This window comes from Rattus norvegicus, chromosome 5 (assembly GCF_036323735.1).
Source record: "Rattus norvegicus strain BN/NHsdMcwi chromosome 5, GRCr8, whole genome shotgun sequence".
NCBI classification, from domain to species: Eukaryota; Metazoa; Chordata; class Mammalia; order Rodentia; family Muridae; genus Rattus; species Rattus norvegicus.
In genome coordinates this window covers 150,184,364-150,206,800 of record NC_086023.1, presented here as the reverse complement: position 1 = coordinate 150,206,800, position 22,437 = coordinate 150,184,364, and the positions used below count along the sequence as shown (strand labels likewise).

The following is a 22,437-nucleotide window of genomic DNA, read 5'->3' as shown; positions in this document are numbered from 1 at the left end:
GTCATCAGACTTGGTGACAGATACAAACTGAGCCAGCTAGCTGGTCTCGATAACAGATTTTCAGGTGAGAAATGCTGACACGGTAGGACAGAGGGCCATATTCACCTGCCTCACTAGTTCTTACACCGGAAGCAGACAGCACACCTGCTAAATAAGCCTCACCCACCTCCTCAGAAGACTGCTGGAGGGGAAGCACGGTTGTATGGGTAGCAGAAGAACTGGCAGTAACACAAGCCCCGGTGAAAGCTTCCCCAAGAGGTCACGGGAGAGGGAGGGGACACCATACCGATTTTGGTAGCACTGTAGATGTTCTCAATAGGAAATATTTCTCCTAGTCCATACAGGAGAACCTTGGCCAGGGCTGGAACCAACTGGGTGGTAGTGATCAGAACATTCACACAATTCTTTCTAAAAGGAAGTAAGAAGGAAAGAGACTGGTGAAAGTGAAGCAGCCCAGGAGGACGGATTCAAACCGCTTAGCTCTTCAGGGTCTTACAAGGAAATCTCACGAGGTGGACGCTACTGTTAAATACCATATTAATTCTTTTCTTCCGTCCTTCCGTCCTTCCGTCCGTCCTTCCTTCCTTCCTTCCCAGGGCAGGTTTCTCTGTGTAGCCCTGGCTGATCTCAAACTCAGAGATCCTCCTGCCTCAGCTTCCCTAGTGCTGGGATTAAAGCCGTGTTCTACCACATCCAGCTCAGTTTTATTTATTAATTGGCAGAAGGGCCAGTGAGATGGCTTATACACACACATGCGATGTCAGGATCTGAACCTGGGTCCTCTGTAAGAACAGTGCGTGCACTCAACCACTGAGCCGTCCGTCTCTCCACCTTGGCCATCGCCTTCGCTGCAGTCTGTTAGTCGCTATCGCTGAATTCGTGTTATGGATCCCACATTTTAGAAAAACTGGTGCACGGTGGGGAGCTTTCATCTGCTACTGTACTAATGGAAATGGCGCTCTCTGTTCTTCACCACTCAGGTTCCAGGAGACACAGTAAGTCTCTGGGTCCTTAACCTCCGTGGGTTTCTATCCTCAGTGTGAGTCTATCCCAAGATACAGACATGAGGGAGAGAGGGAGGAACAACCTGGTATTAAAGCTACATTTATTTTCCAGTCTAGGCTTCAAGGCAAAAACCCTCTTAATCCTCTTAATTTTTAAAATTACATGTATGTATGTATGTATGTATGTATGTATGTATGTATATATGTATGTATGTTGAACTTATGTTATCAAGCTTGGCAGCAAGCACCTGCTGAGCCCTCACTGGCCCCCTAAGTCTTCTTAACGTATCCATTGCTTCTCCATCTCTCTGACTCGGGAGGTGTGCACCACCATGCCTGGCTTTAGACCCCTTTTCATATTAATCCTGCGCTCTCATGTTCGCTCTCTCTATCTCTGTCTCTCTCTGTCTGTCTCTGTCTCCCCCCATCCTCTCTCTCTCTCCTCTCTCTGGCTGTCCTAGAGCTCACTCTGTAGACTGGGCTGGCCTCAAACTCACAGAGATCTGCCCTCTGACTTTACTGCCACCACTGAGGCTCATTCTTCTCGTCTCTGTGCCTAATTCCCATTTTAGACGCTGGCCTAACCTATTCTAGGATTAGAAAACACCATGAGCAGATGAGATATAAAGACAATTTCCATACCGAGACTGGATGAGAAGCAAGGACTTCAGCGCGGTTCCTAGCCAGGAGTCCGTCAGCACTTCGATCTCTGCTCTGAGCCGCTGCAGAGCCTCCTTCCTCTGGGGGCTGAGAAGGCCTATGGGAGAAGCAGGCCACTTGTTAGCTGACAACAGGGACTTGCTAGGACAGTTAACTTGATCATTAGCCTGATGGGATCTAGGATCAGCATGGAAACAAAGCTCTGGTCATGTCATGTCTGTGAGGGATCATCAACATTAGACTACTGAGGTGAGGAGACCACGTTAATGGAGGTGGCTCACTCCATGGGCTGGCGTCCTGGACTGAGTAAAGGGGAAGGCTGAGCCCAGTGCTCTCCCATTCTTGTTCCTGACTGTGGACTCAATGTGACCGATGCCTCCTGCACTGTACGTGACCACAGTAGTGAACTGTGAACCAAAATAAGCTTCTCCTTCTTTAGGCTGCTTTTGTCAGGTGCTGTGTTGGAGACAAGTAGCCGACATACTTGCTATATAAAGAAGCAACTTCTCCAAGCCCCTGAGAATATTCATCCCCATGGTTTAGAAAACGTTGAGAACGGGGTTACTCAGCTGGGACTCCTCGGCAAAATGTCTGCTCCCTGTGGGAAACACTTGACAAGGGTGTTACCTGCAGACTCATGGAACACACCTGAAAAGTACGACTCTACAACACAACACCATGCGGGGACAAATGACTGTTAGAACAGTTCTTACCGCTAAGACAAAAAACAAAGAACAAAGGGAGGCTGCCTAGAGTTCCACAGACAGTGGGAATGCCCAGGGTTGGGGATCCTTTCCCAGCTGCCATTTCCCAGTGACAACACTGTACTTCTGCCTGCACAGGACATTTCAGCCAGGATTCCAGAGTGAAGGACCAACTCCTGTCCTATATTCACCTCTGAAGCAGCTCCAGCAACAGCAGACTCATGCAGTGCTCTAGGAGACTAGACTGGTTCTGCATAAAACAGAAGTCTCATGTGGGAGCCCATTGTAAGACACTGAGTTGGTATATTCAAAGAGCAAGTGGGACTCAGAAATTTCTGTAGGAAAGGTTAAGTAAGTCCTACATTCTACTAACACTACAAAAACATATGGGGAAGTATTACTTTTTCCCTTCCTTCCTTTCTTTTTGAGGCAATCTTAGTGTGAAACCCTGGCAAGCTTAGAACTTACTAGGTACACCAGGCTGGCCTTGAACTCAGATTCACCTGCCTCAGTTCCTCTAGTGCTGGCATTAAAGATGTGTGCCGTATGCTTTTTTTTACATGTTCTCCCACATAGGCTTAGGAGACTTGTGTGTCCGAGAAACTAGGTTCAGTCAGAACATACGGAAGATCAGGGACCTAGGTTTAGGGGAGGGATGATCTGAAAAAAGAAATTAGATTCCTGAGATTTGAAAGCCCATGATTTTTATCTGGTATTAGAGGATTGTCACAGAAATGACCCAAATGAACATTAAAGCCCTATCTGTGCTCTCAGCCACACTGCATGACATCACTTGTCATGGAAGGGTATCGTGTTCTGTCTACACAAGTCCTAGACCTATGCAGCATTATCTATGCAGTCCCTTTGAGGACGATAGCTCATAGTTCTTAAGTAATTTCCTATAGGAGCACATCACCAGCAAAGGAGCTGTAAGACCAGAGGGGTGCTGGCTGAAAGTCAGGGAATGTAGCCATCTTATTAACTTGCTATGTGACTGTGTATGCTGTTCCTACCTGTAGGATGGATGTCAATTTCTCAACTGCTAAATGAGATATTCAAAGTAGACTTTAATGTCTCTCCCACTGTGAACAATCCATGACTAATTAGTTCTGACTAACAGGATTTTAGGCACATTAACACCTACAGTACTTCTGATTATCTCACATGGACACTGCTACTACAATCCTAGGCCTACCATCCAGCCAATGTAGCAACTGGGCCTATTTGACTTGCCATGATGGATATAAACAGTTGCTCTATAAAATATGGCTGTCTGTTAACTAGGACCAACAGTGGTTATGACTCAAAACTAATAACAGCACCACACCAGGTGATATATTGAGGTGGGTATTGGGGGTCATGTCTAGAATCCCAGTACTTGGAAGCACGGATGGTTCTGGGCTACCTAACAAGACCATCTCAACAACCACCCAGCCAACAGATCTAACCATACTCCCCAAAACTAAGGTGGTAAGGCTTGTTCTCAGGGAAGTACCACTGATACTAGGTAGGGCCTAGTTGGAAGCAGTCGGCAGTGTGCTTTAACGTGATACTAGGAATCAAGCTGCCCTCTCAGACTCCTCCCTCTTTCCCTGGGCAATGAGGTAAGCAGCCTCTCCCTGCCATGATGTTTTGGTTTACCACAAGCTCAAGATAATAGGGCCAATGATCTTTCTGCCTGTTAAACCGATCATTTTAGGTATCTTATTACAGAGGTAAAGTTGACTGATAGAGAACATTTCCTTTAAAATGGTATTGTCTAAAGGAAATACCATAGTTGTCCTAAGTAACGTTAAGAGGAATTAGGAAAGCAGAGTGGACGTCTACTGAAATCACCACTCTAATGCTGTCAGTGGTGCAGAGCCTCAAATATTGTCTCCGTTTGTAAAAATGTTTTAAATTTATTTTTATTTTATGTGTATGTTTTGTATGTATGTATGTATGTATGTATGTATGTATGTATGTATGTATATAGTGTGCATGTCTGATGCTCACAGATCAGAAGACATCAGATACTTTCAAACTGGAGTTACATATGGTTGAAAGCTACTGTTAGGTGCTAAGAACTTAACCTAAGTCCTCCGTCCGAGCAGCCAGCACTTTTAACTGCGGAGCCATTTTCTAGCCCTTCATGCCCCATTCTAACTGCCACCAACGGTGCAGAGCCTCTCCCAATGTCTTCCCTTCTAACGGACGTGGGTACTGCAAACTCTCCAAAGGGTTTAATTAGATCTCTATTTTCTTCCTAATTAACATGGCATCCACTCCTAGAAAGTTGCAAGGCAGATCTGGGGCACTCTAAGAAAGAAGTGCAGGGAAGGATCAGGATCAGGTTCCGAATGGTTGGCCACACTTACCACCAACGTTGCTTTTATGCTTATCATAGATTTCCCTCACTTTTCGGTAGCGAAAGGCCAGTTTCCTCATCCAGTCCACACCTCCCTGAACTCCCACAGAGGATCCGTGGCTCCCGCTGCCTCCTGAACCACTGAAACCATCTGTTGAGAAACTGTAGTTGCTACAAAGAAAGAGGATAATGCAAGTTAAACTGCACACCCACAGGGCTTAGACATAAATGTTACCTGAGAGTCTATGGCCTGTTCTTGGTATCTAATGCACAACCTTCTCACCAGTATGTGTTATTTTCTGTTTTTGGAGGAAAAGCTTCATGTAGGCCAGGCTAGTTTGTTTCAACTTTGCTATAGCTGAGGCTGGACTTGCACCCCTAGGTGTGGGAGCAGGCGTGCTCCATCGTGTATGTGCAGCCTCTCCTCACCTTCCTGACGAACTGATGGTGACTCCTGAGAGCAAAGGGGAAGAACCTAAGCACTCCTGCCCCACAGAGGCTGCCTTGGGATGACAGAATACACAGTGGAGAAGAAAGCAGACTGACTACCCAACAAATACAACTATGGAAATATGATTATGGCTACAGAAAAGGAAAAAATAGAGCTGGCCATGGTGGCCACACACACACCTACAATTCTAGCATTTGGGAAACTGAAGCAAGATGATCGTAAGTGAAGGTCAAATGGGCTACATAACAAGTTCAGGATGGCTTGGGATAGACTTTTTTCAAAAGAGCTAAACATGTCAAAATAGGGTTCAATACATTAAATTTAAGATTCTTGGGCTGGGGGGTTGGGGATTTAGCTCAGTGGTAGAGCGCTTACCTAGGAAGCACAAGGCCCTGGGTTCGGTCCCCAGCTCCAAAAAAAAGAACCAAAAAAAAAAAAAAAAAAAAAAAGATTCTTGGGCTGGAGAGATGGCTCAGTGGTTAAGAGCACTGACTGCTTTTTCAGAGGACCTGAGTTCAAATCCCTGCAACCACATGGTGGCTCACAACCATCTGTAAAGAGATCTGATGCCCTCTTCTGGTGTGACTGAAGACAGTAACAGTGAACTCATATAAATAAAATAAATAAATCTTAAAAAAAAAAAAAAAAGACGGGGCTGGGGATTTAGCTCAGTGGTAGAGCGCTTACCTAGGAAGCGCAAGGCCCTGGGTTCGGTCCCCAGCTCCGAAAAAAAGAACCAAAAAAAAAAAAAAAAAAAAAAAAAGACTCTATACTAAATAAAGCAGCTAAGAAGCTGGGTGGTGGCACACGCCTTTAATCTCATCACTCAGGAGGCAGAGGCAGCTGGATCTCTTGAGTTCCAGGCCAGCCTGGTCTACAGAGAGAGTTCCAGGGCTGAATTTCAAGAAGTTACCCAAAAAAATATTGTCTCATGGAACACGCGTGCGCACGCGCGCACACACACACACGCACACCAACTAACCAATCAACCAACCAACCAACCAACCAACCAACCAAGAAAAGCTGCCAAGACATAAACTAGGAAATCTGCTCAGTCACATGTTACAGAAGACAGACACATACATAGCCAGAAGATGCCTGACAGGAGGCTTTCTTAACTTCGAGGCAGAGAAACACACATGGAGTGCCTGCCCCTCTGCAGGGGAGGGCTCCTTCTTGGTTCTAACGTGGAAGGTGTGTTCAGCTCTGCTACACATTTAAGAAATTTTATGTTTTTAGTCCCAGCACTTAGAGCTGAGTTGGAGGCTAGCTTGGTCTACACAATATGAGTTCCAGAACAATCAGGGCTACACAAAGAAATACTGTCTCAAAAAACACAACAAAACAGAAACAAAAACCCAAACTAACAAACAAAGACCTACAGATGAAATGCTTAATACTAGGGGAGTCTCAGGGAGGAACCCTTTACCCATGAGATATACCTATAAAACATTAAAACACATTAGCAGGGGGGTTGGGGATTTAGCTCAGCGGTAGAGCGCTTGCCTAGCGAGCACAAGGCCCTAGGTTCGGTCCCCAGCTCCGAAAAAAAGAAAAGAAAAAACAAAAAACAAAAAAACAAAACAAAACACATTAGCAGGAAGACAGGACAGCGCTGTTTTAAAAAAGACTTATTGGTTGATTATATATGAATACTCTATCTGCATGTATGTCTATATGCCAGAAGAAGGCATCAGGGCTCACTCTAGATGGTTACAAGCCATCACGTGGGTGCTGGGAATTGAACTCAGGTCCTCTGGAAGACAGCCAGCGCTCTTGACCAATGAGCCATCTCTCTAGCACCTACGCCTGATACTTTTTAGACAAGGCCACTATGCCAAGGCCATTGAAATGGCTCCATCAGTAAATGTGCTGTGCCACATAAGACTGATGACTGAGTTCGATTCCTGGATACCAAATAAAGGTTGAAGGAAAGATCTGACTCCATAAACTTGTTCTCCAACCTCTATGCATACACATATGCACAAGTGTACACACACACACACACACACACACACACACACACACACACCCCTATATTTTTTTAAAAAGATCAACAGGCCAGAAGAAACAGTAGTCAACAGAGGAATGAGGAGACTGAGCTAACAATGAGATGCCCTGGTATAGTCTTCACTGAAATGTAACAGTCAAGACAACAGTTCATAGGGAAATTCCTGATGCTTATATGCAACCAGAACTACCCAGCCTAGCAGCATGCTTTCTCACAGCAGGAAACCTGTATAAGGAGAAGCCAGTGGCACAGTGACCCTCCACTCCGAGCCGCTGCTGCTTCCTTCATCCAGTGCTGTTACCTGGTAATTCTTGAGGCCTTGGTCAAATGCCACACCACTGAGGCCTCTCTAATGTGCCACCTGCTCCCTTACAAGCAGTACCACATCACTTCCTCCTCTGCCTCTCATCAGTTTTCTATCACTGCCTCACTCTACTCTGTGTCATGGTCAGTTACATTGGTTTCTGGACCGTCTAACAGTAGACTGTGAGCACTGTAACCTTTCTCTTTCTCTGAATGCAGTGTTCTGCACATCCTGGGTGTACTGATGTTCAAGGATCACTGGGTTTACCACACCTCAAATCCTGGCCATTGTCATCAGAAGCCACATCTTCCACATGCACCTGGTCACACTCCTGTTAAAAGACAAAACGCACATGTTCATTCCAGGGAACAGAGACGTTGTTCCATGACATCGTATAAAAGACCACATATGATGGTAGGTGATGAAATACCTCACAGTCTCTCTGGCACGCAGACGCCGCCAGGGCCCAAGTACTTTATAAAACCCTCCTAACAGTCAGTCCTATTGCTCGGTTCTGCTCTTACCACAAGAGTTCATTTCCACATCTCACATTGCCTCGTGCCTCTGTCCTATCAGACTGAATTCTGCTATAAGAGAGGCTGCAGGGCTCAGATATTATATCTCCTTGCTTCATTTAAAATTTACTTTACTTTTTTTTGGTTGGTTTTTGGTTTTGTTTTGTTTTAAGATTGTTTCTCTGTGTGGCCCTGGCTGTCCTGGAACTTACTCTGTAGACCAGACTGCTCTCAAACGCAGAGTTCCTTTGTCTCCTGAGTGCTGGGATTAAAGGTGTGTCCCACTACAGTCTGCATAATTTGTTTTTATTTATGTGTATATGTAAGTCTGTATTTGTAACTAGTGCAATCTCTCCATAGAGGCTGGAAGGAGGCTCTGATTTCCTGGGACTAGAGTTATGGGCAGTTGTGAGGCACATGGCCTGGGTGCTGGGAGCTGAACTCGGGTCCTCAGAAGCCAGTACGTGCTTAGTCACTGAGCCAGTCTACAGACCTCAGTGCATCACTGTACTCTATTCCAATGTCCTTATGTACAGGTAGCCAATTACTTCTGTCTTTCTGAGAGGGTGTCTGTGTAGGAACTTGTTCTGGGTACCAGGCTGGTTTTGAGCTCAGAGATTCTCCTGCCACTGCCTCTCAAGAGTTGGGGGTTAAAGGCATGTGCCACCATAGCCCAACTCGTTTAAAATTCTTGACTTGTTTACAATTAATTTTTATAGATGAAACAATGTTGGGGAAGTATGATATCAAAATTGGGTAAAGGGGCTTGGAGAGACGGCTCAGCGGTTAAGAGCACTGACTGCTCTTCCAGAGGTCCTGAATTTAAATCCCAGCAACCGCGTGGTGGCTCACAACCATCTGTAATGAGATCTGATGCCCTCTTCTGGCCTGCAGGCATACATGCAGATAGAGCATATTAAGTATACACATCTTACCACCACCACCACCACCACCACCACCACCACCACCACCACCACCACCACCAACACACCCCACAAAACAAATAAACAAAAAACCCTCCCGATCAGACTAGTTGGAAGAGGAATGCAAACCTAAAATGTAAGTCCAGGCCATCTAAGTCACTGTTTACATCTGCATCATTTTCTCAGGCCACACTTCTGGTGAGTGATAAAGAGGAGCCGAGACCTTCTATCAAGTCAGATGCACCAACGGCCCAGCTGGCTGCTGTCATCCCTGACACCACTAGGGCATCTGCACCAAAATCCTCTGGGGAAGGTTTTTAAATTCCCATTCTGGGGTCCATGTCTGACCTGCTCCAACTTCTGGAATGAAGTCCTAGACTCTCCAATTTTAAGACACTCCCCAGGGGATTCTTATGCCCCCTAAAGTTGAGAACCTCTATACTGAACTGGGGGAAGGTGAGGGCAGAAAAACATTCAGGTCAAATTATTCCAAAACTTTCAGTCCTGAATTCAGTAGGTCTAGAAAATCATTACAAATATGATTTGGGAGTAATTACTGACACACAGTAGGGTTTTTTTTTTTTTTTTGGTTCTTTTTTTCGGAGCTGGGGACCGAACCCAGGGCCTTGTGCTTCCTAGGTAAGCGCTCTACCACTGAGCTAAATCCCCAGCCCCGACACAGTAGGTTTTTAACTAATGTTTACTGATTAGAAGCTGCCGCTGTGTCACTTGGTTAACAGTGTAGTTGTGGCGCTGGAGTTTACCTCAGTCATCTGCGTGCAGGAGAGCTGTCTGCATTTAAAGACACCCGGGCCTAACTTTGTGTTTGTAAATCTTCTTTTACTTTACTTTAAAATTGCTACTTTAAAAAAATATCTCGCAGTATTTTCAAGCCTTCGGATGAAGATGTAAAAGTCTCCTCCTGCACCACGCAGGCCTGGATGCTGCCATGTTCCAGCCTCAGTAATAATGGACTGAAGCTCTGACCCTATAAGCCACCCCCAGTTAAATGTTGTCCTTATAAGAAAAAACCTATGCAGCACCACACAATGGGAGTGCAAAGTGCTCACTCTCGGCCTCTCCCAACAACCTCCCCTCTGGCCTGAACAACCTAGTACTGGGCTCTTGAACAGGATGCCTGCTCCAGCCCAGACTGGAACTCGCTGCTCCCAGCCTGAGACTCCCATTCTGAATTTCTCACTGCCCCAGGCCTGGGATCTAATATACCGTGTTTACCCTAAAGGGAACGCAAAAGGCAAAGCCCAGAACTTTTCACCACATACTCAGTGTGTTCTAGTTTCATAAAGAGTGGAATATACAAGTCACTGACTCACAGATAATACACACGCATAGAAATACGGTGAGAGCCAGGAGTGTGACCGTGTGCCTGCAATGTCAGCACTTAGGTAGCCGAGGCAGAAGGATTTTAGGTTTAGAGCCATCTGGGTTATGCAGGCTCATTTCATGCACTTCCAGACCTCCAACTAAAAAACAAACAAACCAAACCCAAAACAGAACAAAAGGGGCTGGGGATTTAGCTCAGTGGTAGAGCGCTTGCCTAGGAAGCGCAAGGCCCTGGGTTCGATGCCCAGCTCCGAAAAAAAGAACCAAAAAAAAAAAAATACTTAAAAGTTTCTGTAAGAAAATACAGAACAATATCTTGCCATTTGAAGATAGGCAAAAAAACTTTAAACAAGAGTAAGAAAAAATTTAATCTAGAAGAAAAATAAAATAGTACATATAATTCAGGGTTATCTGTGCCATATAATGACCTTTGCCAAATTACACTGAAAAGAAAAAAGTCAATGAAAGTAGAGAAAACCCATCTGATAGCAGTAAGTCATCTATCAATTAGAGACCATGAAGGATGGGGATGGATGAATGGAGTATGTTAATATTAAATAATGTATAAAGGGTTTCATTACTTGCCAGTGTTAATTGTTTTTGTTTGTTTTGAGACAGTCTCACTGGGTAGCAGTAACTGGCCTCAAACTTTGTAGAGCAGGCCGGCCTTGAACTCAGAGATCCACCCGCCTCTGCCTCCTCAGTTCTGGGATGAGAGGTGTGCGATGCCATGATGCCATCTTCTGTTGCCGCTGCTTTTGTTTTTTTATGTTAAGTGTGTGTGGGGGTTTCCTGTTGGTGTTCGGTGCAGTGCCAAAAGAGGACATTAGATCACCTTGGTACTTGAGTTACAAATGCCTGTGTGTGCGGGGATGGACCACTTGAGCACTGAGCTGTCTTGCAGTCCCTGTGCCCAACACTAATATAAAGTGTTGACTTTTATATTACTGTTCCTGTACTTTACTTCCAAATAAACTAACCAAAAAAAAAAAAAATCCATTTTTAGTTTTGGACATAGGTCTTCTTACCTTAGCCTCCTCATTGCTGGGGTTGTAGACCTTTATCAGCAGACCCGGCTCAGAGGAGCCATTCTGAGAAACCACATACCTTTTTCTTAGTGCCACTCTTTCTGCTAACTCCGACCTGCGCTAGCTCAGCTGGTAAAGTGGCCGCCTAACATGCACCAGTGGTCTTCACTCCCCACCAGCTCTGTCTAAACCCTGGCATGGTAGCACACTGCTAACTCCAGCAATCAGGGGTAGAGGCAAGAGGACCGCAAGTTCAAGGTTGTACTTAGCCACATAGTGAGTCTGAGGTCCTTCTGGGCTACACGAGACCCTGTCTCAAAACAAAATGAAATAAAACATCCCATCTTCAACTCTGCTAAAAAAAAACAAAACAAAACAAAATCAACTAAGTCAAAACTAGAACTCCCAAGATCTGCAAATTCAACTGCGACACTGTTCTGCCTGGAGATAGAAGCCTGTGGTGATCCTGTTAATAGAACCCCTTCCCCCTTCATCCTGTTTTACCTTGTCTCTTATCAGGCACTAACAAACACCTCACAGAATAAAACACCTCACAGAGCAGAAAAACAATTTAAACCGCTTACTTCTAAGTCATTGAAAAATAGATGTGTATCAGCCACTTCAAAAATCATTTCTTCCATTGTTAAACCTGAGCCAATTACGACTGTTGGGTCCTGGAATAAAAAAAAAAAAAAAAAAAACAAAAAAAAAACCAAGTGAGAACAGTACTACTTGATTCAGCTCACAACACTGGTTCTGACATTCAGATGGACTACTTTAAGCCTAGTCCAACACAACAGGACTTCACATCTTACTGAGGCAATTTCACTCACATTTTTAAGAACCGGCTTACGAAATACAGAGGTTATGGGTAGTTATTATTAAAAATGTTAAAGCCAAGGAGTGGCACATGCCTTTAGTCCCAGCACTCAGGAGACAAAGGCAGGTAGATGTGTTTTGAGGCTAGCCTGGTCTACACAACCAGTACTACAGAGAAATCCCGCCTTGGAAAAAAAAAAAAAAAAAAGAAAAACCCTTGCTAATGTAATACGCACTGTCCCTTTCTGCTCCCTGACACAGGGAACACCGGACACCGACTAATCCAACCCGCTAAGAAGAAAAGAAAGCCAGAGTCAAAGCATGAGCCGGGAAACAGAAGCAGGTTGCTTTACAAGGAAGTGTCCGTCTCCCCTTAGAGCGGAAGTATTTAGCTGTCTTGGGAATGTAGTTTCGGAGGCGTCATCTGCTCGGTTGTGTAAAAGCACTCACAGAAGACTCTCCTGGCAATCCTAGAAAACCATGAGTAGCAAGACAGCAAAGAGTTGTTTTTATAAGTTATTTCTAGAAATAAATGATCCTGGAGATAATCTGCGGCAAAACACAGTTCTGCAGTCAGGAGGCTGAGGCAGGAGTTCAAGAACAGCCAAGGCTATATAGTGAGATCCTTTCTCAAGACAAAGAAATACACAGAACTAATAACAACTCATTCTTCTGCTAAAAGAATGTTTACAATGAAGATTAATCACATTGAATTTTGTCTAGTACAACTGGTTTTTAAAAAGCACATCTATTTTAGATGTGGGGGCTCACCTATAATCCTAGCATTTGGGAGGCTCAGAGGCAGTGGGCTAATTGAGATTTAGAGGCCAGCCTGTGCTACAGAATGAGACCTCATCTCAAAAGAAAATACAACATAATAAAAGTGATGAGATGATCTTTTTTAGAAGTATTATCTATAAGATTAATTGACTTTTCCCTAACTCATTTTTTAGCTAAATGAAAATCTTATACCTTTAGTAATTTAAGGCTTAACAAGTTAGTTTTGGAAATATAAAATCCTGATATTTCATTCAATTTTGAGCCTTATTTCTACACTTTAATGCTTATGAAGTACATTAAAAAGCACATTTATAGGGGCTGGGGATTTAGCTCAGTGGTAGAGCGCTTACCTAGGAAGCGCAAGGCCCTGGGTTCGGTCCCCAGCTCCGAAAAAAAGAACCAAAAAAAAAAAAAAAAAAAGCACATTTATTTATTTTGTGTGTGTGTGTGTGTGTGTGTATGCGTGCGTGTACACGCATGTACACATACGGTCAGAGGACAACTTGTGGGTACTGAGGACTGAATTCAGGAGGTCACTAGGCTTGACTGGCAGCAAGCACTTTTACCTGGTAAATCATCTCATCAACCTGAAACAAATTCTTGCCTAGCATTTGTGAGGTCCTGGGTTTGATCCCAACACTTTTTGTTTTGTTTCGAATCAAGTGTTTAATGTATATGGGTGTTTTGCCTGCATGTTATGTCTTTGTACACATTCATACAATGTCAGCAGAGGCCACAAAAGAATGTTGGATCCTCTGGAATTGGATACGGATGGTTGTCAGCTGCCACATGGGCACTGGGAATCAAACCAAGTCCTTTGTGAGAGCTATGGGTGCTCTTAACTATACGCCATCTCTGGAGCCCTAACTCCTAACACTGTCAACTCTACATATGCAAAAAGTCAATAGGGCAAGAGAGGCAGCAGAGAAAAGGGATTTTCAGGGGAGGGTCAATTACAACAAAAGACTCCAGTTACCTTTCCATACTTCTGAGCATAGGATCCGGTAAGAAGGGAATGAAATATGATGATGGTTTCATCCAAGTCCCAGAGAAATACCCGCTGAGGGGGGAAGACAAAAAAATGAGTTATCTGTCAATCACAGAGGAATGAGAAACCAAAAACAAGGAAAACTAAAACAAAAAACCAAACAAAACAAAAAACCCTACAAATATGTGAAAGTGTAAAAACATAATTTTAGAGAATGATTCAAAAGAATCATGAGTAAAATCAGAAAATATTTCAGACAAATGAAAGCAAATACAACATATTACAACTTATGAGACAGTGAGAGCAATGCTGACAAGGAAACCCTAACTGTGAATGGAATGGCATGGTGGGGGCGGGGTGGGGGTGGCTTTGTTCTACAGTTGGGAATAGGAGGCAGGGAATCTCTGTGAATCTGAGTTATGTAAGTTTAGAGACTTCAGGCCAGACAGGGCTATCCCGTAAGACCCCGTCTCAGCAAAAAAGAGGGGAACAAGGAAGGAAGGAGAGAAAGGAAGAAAGGAAGGAAGGAAGGAAGGAAGGAAGGAAGGAAGAAAGGGAAGGGAAAGGAAGTCAGAAAGCAAGCAAACAAGCAAGCAGCTGGCCCGGGTGCATGCCCGCAATCCCCAAACTGGGGAAGCAGACAGGGATCACTAGTTGCTGAGGCTAGCCTCAGAGCACAGGAAGCCCATAAGAAGAGAGAAAAAGAAGCCTTAAGCCTCAGGGCAGAGCTTACATTCTACAGGCCTAAGGCTCTGGGTTCAATCCCCAGTGCTAGAAGAAGAATCTTAAATCACAGCCATATTATACATCCAAGGACTACTTAGACAAGGCAGGTAAACTAAAGCTAAAGCTAGGGAAGGGAAGAAGGAAACAGGAAATAAAGTAGAAAGAGGCGAGATCAGAATAGAGAAAAGACAATGGAAACAACAGTGGGTTCTTTAAATATTTCAACAGAACTGACATTTACCAAGACAGAGACTCAAATGACTACGAACAGGAATGCATGGGGACGGAGCTGCCCACCTCACAGGTGTAAATGGACCCCGACAGTGACTTGTCAACAGTTGTACAAATTGGATAACCAGGTGGAATCATCTAATGCTTAAACATACAACACAACCTAAACTGGCCAGGGAAAAAGCAGAAAATGTGGTAAAACCAGCCACCAGTAAGGAGATGGATCCAGTAATTTAAAACAGCCCTAAGAGAAAAGCCTGAGGTTCAGCTATGGTGAATTAGAGCAGCCAGTTAAGAATCAGCACAGCTCTTCCTAAATGTTTCCAAAGCGCACTAAAAAGGAGCCTCTTCTAACTCATGCGGTGAAGTCAGCATCTCCAAGAGCAGACCAGGAAGCAGCCAGGACTAGAGTGGCATGGAGAGATGACGGTCCTCATGAAGAACAGTGCACAGATCTCACCCAAGTCCCCAACACAGAAATAACTGTGGATCGTGACTGAGTGGGATCAGGGTGTGAGTTTAAGAGTGGTTCTCTCTGCTTTCTTTTGCTCTTGCTCTCTTGCTCTCACCCTCTTCCCCCTTTGTCCCTTCTTTCTCTATTCCCCCCTTCTCTCCGAATGCACATGGCTGACCTCTACTCCTCTACTCCTCTATTTCTCTCCTTCTCTCTGTCTCTGTCTCTCTCTCTACCCTACTACCCTCTTAACTCCCCCCAGGCCCTGAATAAACTCTATGCTATACTTAAAACTCCATATATAAAATCAACCAATGATTATATATTATATAATATTTATTAATTTTAAGAAAGGGAAAACACATAATCTCAACAGATAAAAGAAACTGCATCTGACAGAAGTCCAGTCCCCTTTCACTCTGTGTGTGTGTGTGTGTCTGTCGGTCTCTCTGTGTGTCTCGGTGTATGTGTGTGTGTGTCTGTCTGTCTCTGTGTGTCTGTCTGTCTGTCTCTCTGTGTGTGTATGTGTATGTGTGTGTGTGTGTGTGTCTGTCTGTGTGTGTGCGTGTGTGTGTGTTAGGAGTAGAAAATAATGTGTTCAATACACTACTTAAAAAAATCTGATGTTTTAATGTAATGAGTGATCTGAATAAAAAATTTAAAAGTCAATCCCATCAAAAGTAATGCTTAGGAGGCTGGAGAGATGGCTCAGCTGTTAAGAGCACTGTTTAATTCCCAGCATCCATGTAGCAACTCACAGCCATATGCATTTGTAGTCTCACAGGGTCTGTCTCATACCTTCTTCTGATGTGCAGACACATGCAAACAAAATACCCATATACATAAATAAGCATAAGTAAAAAATAATACTCAGGAGTAAACTTAGTCAGTGAAACAAAAGATCTGCACAATGTACTGAGAACCCTACCACGGCTGGCCCTGGAAAACACAAACATCGACATCCACAGACTGGAAGGCAATGTCGCTAAAACGGCAACGCCAGCGCACTCTGAACCACACTCAGATCGCCAGTGTTTCTTATTTAACATTTTTCTTAAGACTTATTTATTTTTATCGTACATGCGTGGCTGTTCTGCCCACATGTATGTATCTGGGTACCACGTGCGTGCTTGGTGTTCTTAGAAATCAGAGGATGGTGTTGGATCTTCTAGGACTAGAGTGATGGATGCTTGTGAGACACCATGTGGTGCTGGAAACCTGCAAGAGCAACAAATCCCCTCCCCCCCTCTCCTGTCACACCACAGTGCTCGCTACACTTGTGTTTACATGGAACTGGATTTAATTACTACCAGTTTAAAAAAAAAACAGGTTAATAAAAGAAGAAAAAAAACTTCAAAAAATGCATAGGGAATCTGAGGAGATCTCCAAATAGCCAAAACAAACTCCAGAGAGGAGAAAGTTGGAGGAGTCATGCGATTTAACTTGGGACTCGATGTCACGGAACGATGTTCAACACCATTAGTCGTTAGGAAAAGGCACTGAAGAACTACAGTGAGATGCCAGGGTAACACGACAGGCCAGCTTTCCTTGTTAAAGGCGTGGGGGCACGCATAGCTCTGTGAGCTCCAGCCTGCCCAATTCACAGAGCAAGTTCCGCAGGCAGAGGTATGTGGAACGCCTGTCTCACCACCACTTAAAAGATACAGTTAAAAAGGGGAGAGGAGAAATAAGCATGGATGAGAATGTGGTCAACAGTGGCAATGTGAGAGGATACAAGTGCAGACGTCTGGCGGCTCCTCATAAACTGAACACACAACAAGAGCCAGCAATTCCATTATTTACCATGGCCTAGAAGTGGAAGTGTCCTTCAACAGACACAAGATAAGCAAGATGCAGAACGCACGTATATATACAATGGAGTATCACTCGGCCATTGAAAGAAATGAAATTATGATCAGTGCAGTGCTGCAACACAGACAGGTCTCAAGAGCAGCCTACTGACTGCACGCCTGATAAGAAGAGCACAGATACTGTGTGCTCAACTCAGATACATCCAGACCAGGCAGCTTCACAGGAGCAGAAAGCAGAATCATGGTTGGCATGGGCTAGGAAAGCGTACGGAGTTACTGTTTAACAGGTAGACAGTCTGTTTAGGATCAATTAAAGGTTGTGAGCACAGGGCAGAGTGGCTCACACTTGTTGGCCAAAGCTTAGAGGAGTATGAGGCAGGAAGGAGTCCCAGGAGTCCAAGTCAAGAGTGAGACTGTCTCAAACAAAGCAAGTAAACACAAAACCACAAAAGTGTTCCAGAAATACATAGTGGCCAATATATCTAACAACACTGAATTGTGCTCTTCAAACAATAAAGTTGGAGCTAGAGACATGGCTGAGCACTTAAGGCTCTGCTCATCTAGAGGTTGGACTCCCAGCACCCAGCAACCTGAGTTAGGCTCACAAGTCTGTAACTCCAGTCTCGGGGGACTGAACACCCTCTGCTGGCCTCTGGACACTAGGCAGAAATGTTGTATACACAGACATATACGCAAACAAGACAGACACACATTAAAAACAAAACAAAACAAAAAACAGGTCTGGAGGGATGGCTCAGCGGTTAAGAGCACTGACTGCTCTTCCAGAGGTCCTGAGTTCAATTCCCAGCAACCACATGGTGGCTCACAACCATCTGTAATGGGATCCGATGCCCTCTTCTCGTGTGTCTGAAGACAGCTATAGTGTGCTCACATACACAAAATAAATAAATCTTAAAAAAGCAAAACATCCATAACTCATAACATTTTTCAAATCTTAACAAAACAGTACAGTTCTTTTAAAAAAGGATTTTAGGTGGAGACTCAGGCAATTATGCAGCCAAGAATGACCTTGGACTCCTGATGTTCCTGCCTTCTGAAGTCCTAGGATTACAGGTATATAGTATGTCCAGGAAATCTGTAAAGTTTTATGTAATGTGTACTGTGGTACAGTTGTTAAAATGAGAATTGCTAGTTTTCCTTAAAATGATATCAGAAATTTAGTTTCCTTATTCTTTGCTATATTTGCTCCCCGAAAGGAAGAAGACAGATTCTATGTACAGCTTCAATTATCTGTGTCTAAGAGCATATTTAAGTATATCTCTTTGCTTTATTAAATATCATCAAAGAAAAAAATTAAAGCCACAAAAATAAGGTAATATAAAAAATTCTAACATTAGAATTCTGTATGTTTTTCTAATCTTTCCAACCCTAACTGAAGCCTATGTCCACAGTAAGCTCCCACAGTGCTCACAGCATGGCGCAGTGTGCTAGCAGGTCATCAAGCAGTCAGCACACGTGTGTCCCACAGATGCGCTCACTACCCCTCCCACTCTCGATATCTATACGGAAACACTAGGACATCGTTCCCAGCTCCCATGGCTCCTGAGATGCAGTGCATCCTTCCTGTTCTCTGCATGTGGAGAACAATTTGTTCCTTCTGTTAAAATTATGTGAATCATAAAAGGTGAAACAGCTGGAAGGGATATGAAGCTAAGGTGTGAGCACAGAGGGATTTTCTTTCTTCTTTTTTTTTTTTTTTTTTTTTTGGTTCTTTTTTTTCAGAGCTGGGGACCGAACCCAGGGCCTTGCGCTTCCTAGGTAAGCGCTCTACCACTGAGCTAAATCCCCAGCCCCCAGAGGGATTTTCTTTTGCGTGGATTTTTTTCCCTCTTGGCCAATTAAATGCTCCCACAAGGAATTCAAGCAGACACAACATCCAACAACATTATCGCTGCCAATTCCAGACATATGCTTGCAGAGGTGAGGGAAACAGAACAGGTAGGTCAAGTGAGTTCCATCACATACTTCTAATTCGCTGTCCTGGGAAGAGCTGGCGTCAGCTTTCCTCTTGCCTCGGTTCTTGACAGTCATGTTTTTCCTGGCCTGATCATCAGCATCTTTATTTGGTGTTGTCTGGGACAAAGGTGGGCTTGTGGACGAGTCTGTTGAAAGGAAAAGCAAGACACACACTGTCAGTAGTCCCAGGCTTTGAGATCCACAGCAGAGACAGGGGTTGGCAAGAGGAGCAATAAAAAAGACAGGGTCCAGGGCTGGAGAGATGGCTCAGCGGTTAAGAGCACCGGCTGCTCTTCCAGAGGTCCTGAGTTCAATTCCCAGCAACCACATGGTGGCTCACAACCATCTGTAAAAGGGTCTCATGCCCTCTTCTAGTGTGTCTGAAGACAGTTACAGTGTACTCACATGCATAAAATAAATGCATATTCTGTTAAAAAAAAAAAGACAGGGTCTTTATCTTATAAATAAAGGAACCTGGGAAGAGCAAGAAAGCCCTTACACCACAATCTTGCCAGGATCCCCGAGTAACCAGAATGGCCAACAGAGACAAGATCTACTTACACAGACCGTATCTCTGCCTACAGACAACATCTGCCTTCCTAAAGACACCCTAAAGGACAGTCTAAACAACAAATTATGCCTACTTCTGGCCAGAATGTTTGTGACCTCCAGTTTAATTACACTAGCACCCCTTTCTCATCCTAAGTGTACCTCATGAAAAGCACCATAATCTCCTTATGAAGCAATGTTCATGAAATGAAGTAATGTCCCTGACTGAGGCGGCTCCGTGGATAAGAGCACTCGCTACTTTTGAAGAGTCCTGGGGTTAAGTAAAGCCATCTCTAGCTACAGTTTTAAGGGACCCAAAGCCCTCTCTACTGATCTTTGAGGGCAGCAGACGAGCAGTGGTATATGTACATATAACACAAAACACATGCAGACATAAAAATAAATGAATCTAAAAACTATTTAAGAGAAATAAATCGGCTTTATAGTCTTTTTAAAAACTATTCTTACTTTATTTACATGAATGAGTGTTTTGCCTGCACGTCTGTCAGTGTGCATCACATGCATGCAGTGACGTGAGAGGTTAGAAGAGGACATAGGTTTCTCGGAACTACTGGAGTTCAGACAGTTAGGAGCTTCCCTGCGGATGCCTGGAATTGAACCCAGGTCCTCCAGAAGAACAGTCAGTGCTCTTTTTTTTTTTTTTTTTTAAAGATTTATTTATTTATTTTATGTACAGCATTCTGCCTCCATATGTGACTACAGGCCAGAAGAGAGCATCAGATCCCATTACAGATGGTTGTGAGCCACCATGTGGTTGCTGGGAATTGAACTCAGGACCTCTGGAAGAGCAGTCAGTGCTCTTAACCGCTGAGCCATCTCTCCAGCCCCAGTCAGTGCTCTTAACTACATAGTCGTCTCTCCAGTCCAGAACTGAAGAACTAATCTCTAACTTAACTTATTTTTTGAGACATAGCCAAGGCTGGCCAAGAACTCACAGATATCCACCTGCCTCAGCCTCCCAAGTGTTCAGTATTTTTACTTAGTATTTAAACTTTATTTAAGATTTAAGCTGTTTATTCTTTAAACTCTGTTGTAATTACATTCTTCTGAACAATGTACTTAGCCACTGTACAGCTACCTAAGTGCAATTCCTCTTGAGAAGCCACAGCTGCCGAGGGCTGTGGAATCCTCGCCAAGAGTTCCAACTCCCACACTTGTGCTCTCCCTGATATCAACTCACTCACTTTGTGTCACTCTGGCTCATCCTGAAATTCTGTGGTATAATCAAGGACTGGGCTTTCCACGAGTAAGAAGTCCTGAAGTGGAAGGGAACTCCTTGGGCTGCAGGTGGCAGTGCAGGCAGGGCCAGGCCTCCCAGTGACACTCACAAGCAGTCTCTGGCCTCCTGAGTCAAATGTTAGGATTACTGGGAAAGGAGTGTAGCTGTACTCAGAACCTTAAAGAAGTTTAAGACACAGAAAGAGCGCCTGCTCTGAGTCCCTAGCAGGGGCTCAAGACATGCCTATATTCAAACTAGAGGCCTGCACCCGTCACCAAACAAGCTTTTGGTCTGAGGATGCGGGACAGTGTACACTAGAACATGTCGTCCCGCTATCGGCCCTCTTCTGTTCTAGCATCTACAGATATCCTGCCAAAGAGCTTCTCACCACAGTCCGTTTGCAGTTTAAACTGAGAAAGGGAAACCAACAGCATGGTGAAACTAACTCACCCCAGAACAAAATCATTTACGATTGCTTGGAAACACCGTTGGATGAGTTGGCCGTAATCTGGTTCTCTGTACTTACCGGAAGGAAGCCTCTGTGTGGCTGGTGCAGGTCCCATAGCACCAGGCTTCTCCGTCTGGTACGTTGTAGCTGCTAATGCTGTATTCTCAGTATCACTGTTAGTCTGACCTGTGACTCCAAAGCTGGAACTGGGGTAGCAGGCCTGGTACTGATTCTGTCCAAGAATAGTATAGGTGGGATAGTCCTGTGGGCCAAAGGGAGGAAAACAAGACGATTACAAGAGGTACTAACACAAGAGGTTTTGTTTTCCCTCTTAGTCAAAATTATTTTCCTAAAACGGTTTCTTATTTTCCACCTAACAGTCCCAAGTATTCAATGGTTTTCAAAGTGCAGAACCTGAGTATAGACGCATCATCTAAGTGGACAATGTGAATTTGGCAAAACTGCTTCGGGACTAAGTTATAATGTGAAAATCTAAAGATGCTACCCTTTGAAGGTCAAAAACAAGGGCCGTGAAAGGAGAGAGCCTCCACAGGGCTGCACGGCACATAGCTGGGAACATAACAGAAACACGGGGCCACCATGGTGGCACATGAACTCAGCTCAGGAGACAGGCAGGAGGATGAATGCAAGTTTGAGGGCAGCCTGGGCTGTGGCGCATCCCAGAACACCCAGGGGTACATAGTGGGGCCCTGCCTCATAAACCAACCCACCCACCCAAAACAGAACAGCCCCCTATGAACCCGAGGTACTTGTGGACTTAAGAAAGAAAAAAGAATAAACACAGCACCAGTGAAACAGTGAGGCACAGAGAGTCAAGGAGGAGGCTAGTTGTACCCCCAAATCACAGTCTGTGGAGATAACAGTAGACACAGCAGCTGCTGCAGAGAAAGTCTGAGCATGTTAAAAACAAAACAAACTCTAAATCAATGAAGACATTCTAGTGATCATTTAAGCACACACAGAACCAGATCAAGTGATCACCAAATCACAGCTTAGCATGGTGATGGTGGTGGTGCACGCCTTTAATCCTAGAACTTAGAAGGCAGAGGCATGAAAATCTCTGACGTCAGCCTGGTCTACAAAGCAAGTTCCAGGACTGCCA

General features: G+C 44.3%; 1 protein-coding gene across 9 annotated transcripts in view; it reads right to left on the bottom strand.

Moving 5' to 3' along the window:
• The window catches only part of Eya3 (EYA transcriptional coactivator and phosphatase 3), a 128,321-nt gene that overhangs the window by 12,055 nt on the left and 93,829 nt on the right, over positions 1-22,437 (bottom strand). For all 9 annotated transcript variants that reach the window (XM_039109784.2, XM_039109786.2, XM_006239027.5 and 6 more), the window contains 8 exons: positions 21,393-21,576; positions 19,087-19,223; positions 13,867-13,950; positions 11,876-11,965; positions 7,754-7,812; positions 4,726-4,886; positions 1,647-1,761; positions 287-408 (listed from right to left, as the gene is read on the bottom strand). In XM_039109784.2, coding sequence (XP_038965712.1) covers positions 287-408; positions 1,647-1,761; positions 4,726-4,886; positions 7,754-7,812; positions 11,876-11,965; positions 13,867-13,950; positions 19,087-19,223; positions 21,393-21,576 — 952 coding nt within the window. The remainder of the gene's footprint in view (positions 1-286; positions 409-1,646; positions 1,762-4,725; positions 4,887-7,753; positions 7,813-11,875; positions 11,966-13,866; positions 13,951-19,086; positions 19,224-21,392; positions 21,577-22,437) is intronic.